General features: G+C 51.6%; 1 protein-coding gene across 2 annotated transcripts; it reads right to left on the bottom strand.

Annotated features, from left to right (window-relative positions):
- Window positions 1-1,435: 1,435 nt before the first annotated feature.
- Window positions 1,436-7,741, bottom strand: SPC24 (SPC24 component of NDC80 kinetochore complex). 2 transcript variants are annotated; one of them, XM_058728000.1, is made up of 5 exons: window positions 7,547-7,741; window positions 4,257-4,410; window positions 4,017-4,112; window positions 3,817-3,893; window positions 1,436-1,643 (listed from the first exon to the last, which is right to left on the bottom strand). In XM_058728000.1, exons 1-5 carry the CDS (start codon window positions 7,704-7,706, stop codon window positions 1,537-1,539), a joined length of 594 nt encoding a protein of 197 aa, XP_058583983.1. In that variant the 5' UTR covers window positions 7,707-7,741; the 3' UTR covers window positions 1,436-1,536. The 2 variants fall into 2 exon arrangements, with proteins under 2 accessions (XP_058583983.1, XP_058583984.1); XM_058728001.1 differs by lacking the exon at window positions 7,547-7,741 and adding an exon at window positions 7,279-7,540.
- Window positions 7,742-13,127: the final 5,386 nt, after the last annotated feature.

Here is a 13,127-nt window from a genome sequence, read left to right as displayed (position 1 = left end):
ATATAATAAATTATATATATATATATATATAAATTTTGGTAAATGCTTATGCTTTTTTTTAACATTTTTGAGAGAGAGAGAGTGTGCATGCACATGTGAGCAGAGGAGGGGCAGAGAGAGAGGGAGATGCAGAATCCCAAGCAGGGTCCAGGTTCTGAGCTGTCAGCACAGAGCCCGACGCGGGGCTCGAACTCATGAACTTGGAGATCGTGACCCGAGCAGAAGTTGGATGCTCAACTGACTGAGCCACCCAGGGGCCTCACATTTTGTTTTGAGGGAGGGAGAGAGAGAGAGAGAGAGAGAGAGAGAGAGAGAGAGAGAGAGCGCGCGCGTGCGCACAGGGGAAAGGGGCAGAGGGAGAGAATCAAGTAGGCTCCATGCTCAGTGCAGAATCCGATGCAGGGCTCGATCCTGCGACCCTGGGAGCACGACTTGAGCCGAAACGAAGAGTTGGATGCTCAACCGACTGAGCCACCCAGGAGCCCCCATGAGCTTCCCATTCTTAGTGGTACCCCAAATCAGAGGATGGGGGCTAGGTGAACGCAGACTGGCCTGGGTCGTGCACTGCATCAGTTAGGATTTCCTTTAGCTGTCCGTGATAAAAAAAAGTAACAATGGCACACACGAGGTAATTTAGTCCCCCCCCACCCCCACATAGAGTCCGGTGCTGATACCCAGTTCCACCGTCGTCAGGGGACCAGGCTCCCATCACCCCTAGAGGACTGTATCCCTCCTCACATGTGTCAACGGGACTGCCAGGGCTCCAGTCAGCACTTCCAATTCCAGAAAAGAGAGGGGAGGGGAAAGAAAGGGTATATTCCCTTGCCTTTTAGGGATCCTTCTAGAAGTCTCACACATTTCCACTTATATTTCATTGGCCGGCACTTAGCTGCAAGAGAGGCTGAGAAATGCTTTGCTCGGGAAGCTACAAGGGCTCCCTTACTTAGTGGGGAGGGGGGCGCAGGATCAGGGAGGCGGCCCGTGGGCTCCGATACACAACCCACCCCCCTCCCCGAATCTCTTCCTCATCGACTCCTTGTCCTTTCTGGTCCTGGCACAAAAGTCGCCCCTGTCTCTGTCCCCTCCCCGGCCAGGGTCCCGTAGCACTCCTGACCCTCTCTAGCTCAAGGGTGGCATCCGCCCCGACTTGACTCCTTCCTCGGCCGAAGGGATCCTCGTCCCCTCCGTCTGTGTCTTGGGCACCCGGCACAGTTCCGGGTGCACGGTGGCACTCGAGGATGGGCCCTGAGCGAATCCCAGACGACAGAGCCCTGGGACCTATCCTCGTATGCTGCGGCGCCGTTCGCACAGTGTCGTCACAGATGTGAAGCAGTAGCCTGAAGTCCAGTTAGTTCTCTAGGGTTACCCGGCCAGGGCCAGTCCAGCCACTGAGGCCGCGGTCAGGGGCCAAAAGAAATCTGGTCAAAAACGCGTCTCTGGAGAAACATTTAATTTTCAGCTCCTCTCCCCGCTGAGGCACCGACCACCCACCACACTGACTCGTGCCGTGTGCAGACGCGTCCTTGAGGCTCCGGGCTACCAGTCCGTGTCTACCAAGTTCCAGAGATAGTCGCTGATGAACTTCTTGGAGAGCTGGGTGCTGTCCAGCTGGACAGGCTGGGCGACGCTGGGGCCGTGATGAACTGGGGGAGATGTAAGGAAACCTGACGTACGCAGCCCTCCCCGGGACCCCGTGAAGAAGTTGTAAGGTATTTAGAGACCGAGGGGCGCCTGCGTCTCAGTCGGTTCAGTGCCCAGCTTCGGCTCAGGTCATGATCTCATGGCTCATGAGTTCGAGCCCCGCGTTGGACTCTGTGCTGACAGCTCAGGGCCTGGAGCCTGATTCCGATTCTGTGTGTCTCTCTCTCTCTCTCTCCCTCCCTGTCCCTCCCCTGCTCACGCTCTTTCTCTCTCAAGAATAAACATTAAAAATGGGGCGCCTGGGTGGCGCAGTCGGTTAAGCGTCCGACTTCAGCCAGGTCACGATCTCGCGGTCCGTGAGTTTGAGCCCCGCGTCAGGCTCTGGGCTGATGGCTCGGAGCCTGGAGCCTGTTTCCGATTCTGTGTCTCCCTCTCTCTCTGCCCCTCCCCCGTTCATGCTCTGTCTCTCTCTGTCCCAAAAATAAATAAAAAACGTTTAAAAAAAAAAAAAAAAAAGAATAAACATTAAAAAAAAAAAAATTAAAAAGAAAAAAAGATATTTAGAGACTGAGGGGCGCCTGTGGCTCAGTGGGTTTTAAGCATCCCACTCTTGGTTTCGGCTCAGGTCATGACCTTGCGGTTTGTGGGTTCGAGCCCCACGTCAGGCTCTGAAAGTGCAGAGCCTGCTTGGGATTTTCTCTCTCACCGTCCCTCCCCGACTCACTCTCATGCTCGCTCTCTCTCAAAAATAAACTTAAATTGAGAGACAGAGCATGAACAGGGGAGGGGAAGAGAGAGAGGGAGACACAGAATCCGAGGCAGGCTCCAGGCTCTGAGCTGTCAGCACAGAGCCCGACGCGGGGCTCGAACTCACAAACCGTGAGATCATGACCTGAGCCGAAGTCGGACACTTAACCGACTGAGCTACCCAGGCGCCCCTTTTTATTTTCTTTAATGTTTATTTTTGAGACGGAGAGAGACGGAGCACGGGCGGGGGAGGGGCAGAGAGCGAGGCAGACACAGAATCCGAAGCACCTCATTGGTCAGTTGTGAAGTGTGCAGCTCAGTGGCATTCGGTGCACACATGTTGTTGTGCACCCCTCCCCACCGTCCGTCTCCAGAACATTCCCAGAGCCCGAAACTGTGTCCTCGTTAAACACTGACTCTCCTCCCCTCCCCTCCCCCAGCCCCTGGCACCTGCCATCTACTTCCCGTCTCTATGGATTTGACTCCTCTAGAGACCTCTTGTAAGTGGGATCAGACAGTAGTTCGCTCTTTGTGTCTGGCTTATTTCACTTAACATCACGTCTTCTAGATACATGCATGTTATAGCATGGGCCAGAATTTCCTTCCTTTTTTAAAAAAAGGAAGGAAATTTAAATGTAACTAATTTATTAATATTACTTATTATTAATTGTTTACTTTATTATTTAATCTATTCATTTCAATTTAACTAATTCATTTCAATTTAACTAATTTATTTAAATTTCTTTTATTGAAAAATTCTAATATTTATTTATTTTTGAGAGAGACAGAGACAGAGCATAAGCAGGGGAGGGGCAGAGAAAGAAGGAGACAGGATCCGAAGCAGGGGCCAGGCTCTGAGCTGTCAGCACAGAGCCTGATGTGGGGCTCGAGCCCACGAACCTGAGATCGTGACCTGAGCTGAAGTTGGACACTTAACTGACTGAGCCACCCGGGCGCCCCCATTTTTTTTTAATTTTAGAGACAGCGATAGAGAGAGAGCACAAGCAGGGAGAGGGGCAGAGGGAGAGAGAATCCTAAGCAGGCTCCAGGCTCAGCACAGAGTCCAACATGGGGCTCGATCCCACGACCCTGGGATCGTGACCTGGGTTGAAATCAAGAGTCGGTTGCTCAACAGACTGAGCCACCCAGGCGCCCCTCCTTCCGTCTTAAGGCCGAATACTATTTTCTTGCACGGATATACCACATTTTGCTTATCTAGCGCTTTGCTGATAATTGGCGTGCTTCCACCTTTCGGCCACTGTGACCACCGCAGTCACGAACACAAGGGTGCAACCCAGAAGGGGGACTGCCGGGTCATATGGTGATCCTATGCTTCATTTCTGAGGACCTGCCAGACTTTTCCATGGCGGTCCAGCCCTTCACAAGGCCGCCGGCAGCACACCGGGCTCCGCGTTCTCAAAAGGATACTGCCTTTGACCATCCCTGGCTCACACTCATAGTCCCACTCAATTTTACTAATCTGGCGATAAAGCTGAGCCACATACCTGTATGAGAACATGAGAGAGAGAGAGAGATTAAGTTACCCCAGCGTAGACTCCAACTCAGGGCCGCGGGACGACCCACGTGCACACAGGGCAGGCACCACCACACGCACTGGTGGGACCTACACGGCCGAAGGGATGGTGACAGTCGTGTCTTCGTCAACTTCCCTCTCCTGCCTCTCGAGACTGGCCTCGGTCTCCTTGAGCTCCTCCAGCTCTCTGGTGAGCTGAGTAAAGCAGGCAGTTAAGGTCACCTCACTCTGGAAGGGGGGCCGCCGTGGGCCCAGGGCTCCGAGCTGGGTTCCCAGCACGACCCAACAGGCACCCCGGCGGTGAGCCCGAGGCCCGGCCGTCCGCGCACGCAAGGAAGGATATAGGAGGCTGGCCTTCAGACGGGTGTCCTCCTCGCCGGCCTTCCGGAGCTCAGCTTCGAGCTGCTGCAACTCGGCGCCCCCCCGGTGCGCCCGCTCCTTCGCATCCAGAAGGCTCTGGGCCACTTCTTCTTCTGCGGCCAGGATCTCTACGGGGCGGGGCGGGAGAGAGAAGGCTGAGACCCTTCGAGGAGGTCTCTCCAGGGTCTGGCCTTGCCCCAGAAGAGCCCGAGGCCTTCACCGCGATCGTCCTCACTTCCCCGTCTACAGCTCCCCAACCCATTGGTCCTATTTCCAAAAGCCCACGTTCTGGTGGTCCACCGAGACCTTGCAAAAGTGCTTCCATTTCACCAAAACACATGTGGAGCCTCCACAAAACCCCACAAAGGAACGAATGAGTGAAAGCATCTTCTTCTTCCTTGACAGCCTCCTTTCTTCCGGCTTTTCAACCCACCTTGTACTTTTCTCTCCGCTCTGGCCACAAAGACACCTCACCATTCTGCAAACTCGCCCATTTTTCACAGGCCCGGCCTCCACCGGCCCGTCCTCTCTGAGATGCCCTTATGCTCCCACCCTTCGGGCGCTCGGAGACCCAGCCTTCGAGACCTGCTGGGTAATACACAACCGGGGCAGCTGGACACTCTGCTCTCCCTCCCAGGGCGCGGCCACGCCTCCACCACAGCCCGGCGGCACTGAATTGTTCATTCCTCCTCCTCCTCCTCCTAGCTCGAACCGGGGACTGCGTCTTACACTCCCCGTATATCGCCAGCGCCTAATCAGAATAAACATGCTTTGACCAAAACATCCAGAAAGATCAAAAACACCCTAGCAAGGTTACCGTGTTCCTTCCCATAGAGCTGGAGGAACCTGCCGACTCAGGGAAGGCACAGATGGAAACACTTCCCAAAGGGCAGGCGTTTAAGTGTTTACAAACTTACATTGAGTTAATTTTTAATCAAGGTATTACACGTATATGGCTGTGAAAATTTAAACACACACAGGGCTCCCCTTCCCCAAGCCTCCCCACGCCTCTGAAGCAGCCACTTCCAAATCATCACTGTTTTCTCTGGCATTGACGTTCGTGTTTCTAAATAATTTGCTTATGCTGCTATTTCTTGATTTGTCTGTTTTAAACAGTGCCTGCTGATTTCCTGTTAGGATAGCCGAGGGTCTGGCTTTCTTCTGCAGCCTTCCTGCCCCTTCTCCCCTCACCCTCCCCACAGACAACCTTGTTTCCTTGGATTCTTCCCTGGGAGTGCCCTCTTCCCCGGGGGCACTGTCACAAAGTACCATTACCTGAGCGTGTGCTGAGTGCTGCAGGATAGCCCTGGAGCCCCTGTTCAGTATGTTCTCAAAACCCTCTGAGGGAGGTGGCTTAACCCCTGCCCCCATGGAGAGATGAAGGACAGAAGCCTGAAGATATTAAAGTGACTTGTCCACAGGCACATAGCTCTGAAGCCTGGATCTGAACTGGAGCCCTTTAACTCAAAGTCCCGGCTCCCCGGAACACGGACTCTTGTCTCCCTGGCCCCAAATCCATTCATTCTGCCGAAGCCCACGCAGGCAGGGCAATAATGATCTTCTCCCCAAACCATCAATGGAGGGGGAGTGAATGGAGTGGGGAGGAGAGAGAGGAGGAGGAGAGAAGGAGAAGACTCTGGCTGGGGCATCCATCACACTTAGAACAACCTCCAAACTCCCGGGGTTGGGGGGCGTTCACTGCCTACAGGGTCTGGCTACAGCTCATCTCCCACTTTCTCCTGGGTGTCCAAGTTCACTCCTACCTGGCGACCTTTGCCCTTGCAGTTACCTCTGCCAGGAACACTCTCCCCCCCACCCCCAAGCCATCCCCTGCCTAGCTCCTAGATCATTTCAGTCCCATGCCAGACAGCACGGCCACATAAAACATAACTGTAAAAAGACTTAAAAAAAAAAAAAAAAAAAAAAAAAAAAAAAACAAAAACCTGGCACCGAAACCACTATGGAAAACTGGATGAGTCTCTCAAAAAACGAAATATCAAACTGCCATGTGATCTAGCATGGGAAATACAAAATAGAAAAATACACAAAGAAAATACAAATTTTCTGGGAAAATACAAAAACTGGAAGCAGGGACCCAAAGAGGTATTTGTACACCCATGTTCATGTGTTCATGGTGGCATTAGTTACAACAGCCAGGGTCTGGAAGCAACCCAAGTGTCCATCAGTGGAGGAATGGACAAAAAAATGAGGTATGTCCGGACTATGGAATTATTCATCCCTAAAAAGGAAGGAAATTCAGGGCACCTGGGTGGCTCAATTGGTTGAGCGTCCGACTTTGGCTCAGGTCACGATCTCAATGTCCGTGAGTTTGAGCCCTTCATCGGGCTGGACGGGCTGGCTGCTGTCCGTGCGGAGCAGAGCGAGCCTTGGATCCTCTGTCGCCCCCTCTCTGCCCCTCCCCAACTTGCACTCCCTCCAATTTATTTAATCCTCACCATAGCCCTGGATCCCTCCCAAACCTCCTTGGGTTTCCGCTAAAATATCATCTTTTCAGAAAGTTTTCGCTGACTCATCCCAAAGCATCACCACTCCCTCCTATACAACCTAGTTTCCTAGCCCACCATCTCCTGACATATCTATTTTTCTTTCTTTCTTTTTAAAAAAATGTTTGTTTATTTTTGAGTGGGAGAGGTGGGGCAGGGACAGGGGGCCAGAGGATCCAAAGGGGTTCTGCACTGACAGCGGAGAGCCCGATGGGGGGCTCGAACTCACGACCAGGGCGAACTGAGCCGAAGTCAGATGCCAAACCAACTGAGCCACCCAGGTGCCCCTCCATTTTTCTTGTTCATCGCCTGACCACCCCACCACTAGCATACCAACCCTTTAAGGGATTGTCTGTTCTGTTCTCTGCTTCCAACCCGGGGCTGGCACTATGCCTGGCACACAGCAGGTGCTCAGTAAAACAGCTGAACCTCAGTAAGTGGGGATGCTGGGATTAAAGCCCAGCGCTTTGACTCCGGAGCCCCAGTTCGAACCTTGAGTCCCCCAGCTCCTGCTCGTGGACCGCTCGGAATTTGCCAGTTCCTGCCAGCTCCTATATTCACCACTAACTCTCTGGGAGGTGGCTGCCATCCTGAAGTCCATTTCACGGGTGGGGAAACTGAGGCCCAGAGGGGGCAGCGCCCAAGGGAGAACAGGGGAGGGATGGGGGCGCCCAGGAGGGAGGGTTTCGTCCAGGCGGACCTCCCGCCCCCTCCCATCACACGAGCCCGGGTCCCGGCCGCCCCCGGCCCCAGCCCTGACCTCGCAGCCGTTGTTCGGCGCTGTCTTGCGTCTCCAGCAGCCGTTCCACCACCTGCTCGTGGCGCCCCAGCAGCCGCCGTTGCTGCGCCTCCGCGCGGTTGGCGCCCAACAGGCTCAGCAGCCCCTGGCTCACCTCCTCCATGTCGCGGAAGGCCGCCATGACTACGCCAGGACCAATCCCGCGCAAATTTAACTGCCCTCATTGCCCGCCCCTTCCCCGGAGAGCCCTGTTCCCATTAGCTTGATCTTACGTCAGTCATCAGAGAATGGGTGGGACTTAGCCTCAGGTCTGGCCCAGTGCGCCTGCGCCAGCTCCTCCGTCCGTCTCAGACAATGGCCAATGGGCCGCAGGGAGCGGGGGTGTGTGCCTGCGGGAGTTCTGCGTGTTGCGCCTGCGCAGGTCGGAAAGCGCCTGGCTGATAATGAAGCTGTTTGTGAGTCCTTAGCTGCAGAGACCGTACTGCAGCCGGGGCGGGGTTCTAGGGGCGAAGCGTTGGACTGCATTTCGTTCTATAGTGCGTGCGTGGGATACTCACAATAAACATAATAAATAAGTAAATTTCCCGAGAGGCTACATAGCAAAATGGAGCCTGCAACTAGATTTATCGGATTCGAATCCCACTTACTAGCTTTGTTACCTTGGGCAAATGACTTCATCTCTTTGTGCCTCAGTTTCCTTCTCAGGAAGATGAGGGTCACGATAGTGCCCACTTAAGAGTTGGCGCGAGATGGGGCGCCTGGGTGGCGCAGTCGGTTAAGCGTCCAACTTCAGCCAGGTCACGATCTCGCGGTCCGTGAGTTCGAGCCCCGCGTCAGGCTCTGGGCTGATGGCTCGGAGCCTGGAGCCTGTTTCCGATTCTGTGTCTCCCTCTCTCTCTGCCCCTCCCCTGTTCATGCTCTGTCTCTCTCTGTCCAAAAATAAATAAAAAACGTTGAAAAAAAAAAATTAAAAAAAAAAAAAAAAAGAGTTGGCGCGAGGAATAAGTGAGGACGGTGCCTGGTATTCAGTAAGCAGTATATTAAGGCGTTAAATAAAACATACGTAGAACACTAGCAGGTAAGGCACTTAGCCTAACTGGGACCAAACACAGCCTAACTGGGACCAAACACCATACTGTGTGAGGGGTTAGGGTAGAGAAAAGACAAGCTGCACATTTATGTGGCAAGTTCCTCAAACTGAGGTAAAGAAATCAATTCAACAGGTCATGACCAGCATTTTCTACAAAATACAATGGGGGAAAAAATCTGTGCACTGTGTAGTGAAAGTTAACTATTGTTTTGGGAAACTCCAAAATTCGCATTTGTGTACTGGGTGTGGCAGATTATATTTGCAAAAAATGGCTACAGAAATAGTTCCAACCTTGCCACTCCCCGTCGAGAGGCAGACTCCCATCCTCCTCCTTTTGAACCTCAGCAGGACTTTGTGCAACAAATAAAATGTGGCAGAAAAGACACTGTGTGAATTACTACAAGCCTTGATCAGAAACTAGGATACGGTTTCTGCCTGGGGCTAGCTTGTACTCTCTTTTGCTCTCTCTTAACTTTGGGATACTTTCTCAGAGCCCAACTGCTGTGTTGTGAGGAAGCCGCGGTGAGTCTCACAGATAAGGTCACAGCAGAAGACAGAATCCAACCATCAGACAGGTGAGTGAGGGAATATTGAAATCATTCCAGTCCGCAGCCTCCCAGCCATCCCAGCTGACACGGAGAGGGGCAGGGTCCTGCTGAAACCAAAGATCTGTGAGCAAGATCAACACCATTGTTGGGGCACCTGGGTGGCTTCGTCTGTAAAGCGTCCCACTTTGCCCCAGGTCATGATCTCAAGGTTCGTGAGTTCAAACCCCATGTCAGGCTTTGCGCTGACAGTGCAGAGCCTGCTTAGGATTCTCTCTCCCTCTCCCTCTCTCTCTCTCTCTCTCTCTCTCTCTCTCTCTCTCTCTCTCTCTCTGCCTCTCCCCCACTTGTGTGCTCTCTCTCAGAGTGAATAAACTTGAAAAAAAAAAAAAAGATCAATGCCATTGTTTAAAGGCAGTAAATTTGAGAATTATATGTTACGCAGCCATAACACCTGGATCACTGGGTCACATGTGAAATTTCTGTCTTTATGGAGGTCACACAAAAGACATCAGAGGCCACTGATCTAATAGCAAGACCGCACCGTAAGCAAGGAAATGAATGAACAGGGTCACTTTAGATACGAACAGGTGCTTTGAAGGCACTCAAACAGGTGCTTTGAAGGCACTCAAACAGGGTCCGGGATGGCGTCACTAGGGTTTGAGGCGGGGAAGGAAGTGACTTCAGGTCAGGTGGTCAGGGACGGACTCCCTGGGCAGGGGCCATATGAACCATGAACCAGGATCTGAGTGATGAAAAGCTGTTGGGAAACCAGCGTCAGGCAGAAGAAAGAATATGCAAAGGGCAGGGTAGTGGGGAAATTTTTAATTTGTTTAAAGAATAGTGAGGAGGTCTAAGTGGCTGGAGAAGAGTAGGAAGAGGGTTTTGGGGGGCCCTGAAACTCTATTCAGGTGTAACAGGAAGCATTAAGTAGGATTTGCCAACGGGCTGCAGGTTATAAGGAAATTTATTTCTATCTGCCATTTCCTTCTGCCTTTGTTTCCCACATCAGTGCTAGTGGCCAAGAGGGGAAGGGACAGGCACGGAAGTGAGGGGCTTCATGAAGCGAAAGGTTTAGGGGAGTTCTCAGCAGCTGGGGAAAGGCCCCGTGGAACTATCGAAAAGATGGGCGCTTGGCTGTGAGTCTGTAGAGATGTTTAGGCTGGGAATAAAAGCCAGTTGCCGGGATGCAGCCGAGAGTAGATGATACCACCCTGGAACAGAATAATGAGGAGGAGGGTCCAAGGACCAAGCTCAGAGACCCTCCAACTGTAGAAATTACAGAAAAGAGGGGGAAGCCAGGAAAACAGAGAAGGCACAGCCAGGGAGTTAGGAGAGAAGCTACCACAGAGCAGTCAGGTCCCCAACCACAGGCCTGGGGCCACCTTCCTCCTCAGAGCTTACTTTCATGAAATGGTTTTTGCAAAGCAACCCCCCGTCCCCCTCAAGGGCTGTTTTTATATTTTTACAGTGGTCCGACTGGGGACACCCTTCGGACGAATATATTTATGTAGTCTCGCCCAGGTCACAGATCCCTTTGAAATCAGACAAAAGCAAGGAGACAGGCTCTTCCTCGAGAAACACACCCAACATCCATGCGCTTTTTGGATTTTGTGCATATTTTGGGTTTGGGACCCCAGAAGGCCAGCCCCAGGTTTTTAGGTGAGGAATCTAACTGCCCAGCCTGTCTCGTGGAGTCGCTAACAGATGTAGAAATGAGGACACTCTTGCAGAAATATCAGTGCGTGTGGGCATGAAGCTGGGTCCCCTGGGTCCCCAGAGACAGCAATGGTGGCCAGCGATGCTCACTCTTCCCTTGGCTGAGCATTCGTGCTAAGATTGGGGACAGGGGCTCGGGTGCTCTGAGCCTACAGGTGGTGAATTACTTAACAACGCAGAGTGAAATAAAGAGAAGACGTCAGGGCTTCCGTAGATTACCCGTGACCTTGGCAAGCTCTTACCCTTTTCTAAACCCCGGGCTAAGGATAGCTCTCTCTTATCAGCTGGGGTGGGATGTTCACGAGGTGAGCCATTCACGGGATTGCACAACCAAAGCCTGACAGATATAAGTGCTCCTGTCAAAAAAAAAAAAAGGTGAGTCATCTCCTTTCCAAAAAGCAAAGCCCTTCCGAAGCAAGAACCACATCTCTCAGACACGAGGATGGGCACTATTAAAAAAGAAAAAAAGTATTGGCCAGGATGCGGAGAAGTTGGAACTCTGGTGCACCGTGGGTAGGAATGTAAAATGGTGCAGCCGCTATAGAAAACGTTGGCAGTTTCCTCACAAAATTAAAAATAGAATACCCCAGCCATTTCACTTCTGGGTAAATACCCCCCCCCCAAATTGAAAGCAAGGCCTTGGAGGTATTTCTATACCACATCTTGTTTACAATAGCCGAAAAGGTGGAAGCAAGTGTCCACCGATGGGAGATTATTCAGTCTTAAAAAGGAAATTCTGCCACCTGGTACCGGGATGAACCTTGAGGACGTTATGCTAAGCGACCTAAGCCAGTCACAAAGACATCCGCTGCACGGTTCCACTTATTTGCCTCTTGGCTCACAGACCCCTCTGGAGAACTGAGGAGTAAGAGACCTTTAGCTCAGAAACATACAACGTCGTGTAAATTTCTGGAACTTGCAAAACCTTCTGAAAGCCACCCATGATCTCCTGGTGGAACAGTCTATTGGAAAAACAGAGGAAGACGTGTAAGGAGAGCACTTGGGGGGAGTGAGGGGAGGGACCCAGGGATGGGCAGGGAGGGTGCCCCACCTCGTTTTGTTGCTGGTGACACAGGGATATTGTTTGCCAAAAGCCATAAAGCCGTACGCTTTTTTTTTTTTTTTTTTAATTTATGTATTTGTTTTGAGAGAGACAGAGACAGCGCCAGCAGGGGAGGGGCAGAGAGAGAGGGAGAGAGTGGGAGAATCCCAAGCAGACGCGGGGCTCGAACTCACAAAACTGAGATCATGATGTGAGCTGAAACCAAGAGTCAGACGCTCAACAGACCGAGCCACTCAGGTGCCCCAATTTTTTTTCAAGGGGGATTTTGTTGATCTTAAATTTGTTCATTTATTTTGAGAGAACACGAGCAGGGGAGGGGCAGAGAGAGAGGGAGCAAGAATCCAAACTAAGCTCCACACTGCCAACACCTAGCCTGATGTGGGGCTCAAACTCTCAAACCCCAGAGATCCTGACCTGAGCCAAAGTCAGACGCTTAACCGACAGAGCCTCCCAGGCCCCCCAAGCTATACACTTTTGTACACGATTTGGGCACGAAATGTACGTATACGATACCTCGATAAAAAATCAAACGGCAAAACAAAAACTTAAAGATCCAACCTATTAGAAAAAGGTTTGGCAGGAGATAACCCCAAAGTGTTGACGGCAACAGGTATTTCAGCCGAGGGGGACCCTGGCACCTTCCACCGTGCCAAACATTTCTGTAGTTTTAGAATTTTGCCTTTTACAATTACTATGGATTGTTTTGGCACAAGGAAAACAATGAGTAAAGATTTTTTCTGAAGTCTTCACGGTGGGTGTCCATTAAAACTTCTTGTAACAGTGGCAATGCATTGGATTTCTGCAGCTCAATACAACGGCCGCCAGACGCTTGTGGCTATTGGGCACAGATTTACTATAACTCATTTATATTTCAATGGAAATAGACACATGCAGACACATTTATGTTTAAATGGAAATAGGGGCGCCTGGGTGGCTCGGTGGGTTAAGGGTCCGATGGTTGATTTCCGTTCAGGTCATGATCTCACAGTTCATAGGTTCAAGCTCTACATCAAGCTCTGCGCTGACAATGTGGAGCCTGCTTGGGATTCCTTCTCTCTCTCCCTCTCTCTGTCCCTCCCCTGCTTGCTCTCTGTCTCAAAATAAAAAAAAATAAAAAAACTTTAAATAAATAAATGGAAATAGCCACTTGGGACAGTGCCTGTGTAGTGCAGAGCAAAGGGAATT

Source organism: Neofelis nebulosa, chromosome 4 (genome assembly GCF_028018385.1).
Source record: "Neofelis nebulosa isolate mNeoNeb1 chromosome 4, mNeoNeb1.pri, whole genome shotgun sequence".
NCBI classification, from domain to species: domain Eukaryota; kingdom Metazoa; phylum Chordata; class Mammalia; order Carnivora; family Felidae; genus Neofelis; species Neofelis nebulosa.
Note: the sequence above shows the minus strand (reverse complement) of the source record. Positions and strands in the feature narration are given on the sequence as shown.

Excerpts from the sequence above, each read along its gene's own strand:
- SPC24 (XM_058728000.1), bottom strand. The coding sequence starts at position 7,706 with ATGGCGGCCTTCCGCGACATGGAGGAGGTGAGCCAGGGGCTGCTGAGC. Across the intron at positions 4,411-7,546 it reads CGCCGAACAACGGCTGCGAG|AGATCCTGGCCGCAGAAGAA; the intron begins GTCAGGGCTGGG and ends CCCGCCCCGTAG. Across the intron at positions 3,894-4,016 it reads GTCACCATCCCTTCGGCCGT|GTATGTGGCTCAGCTTTATC; the intron begins GTAGGTCCCACC and ends GTTCTCATACAG.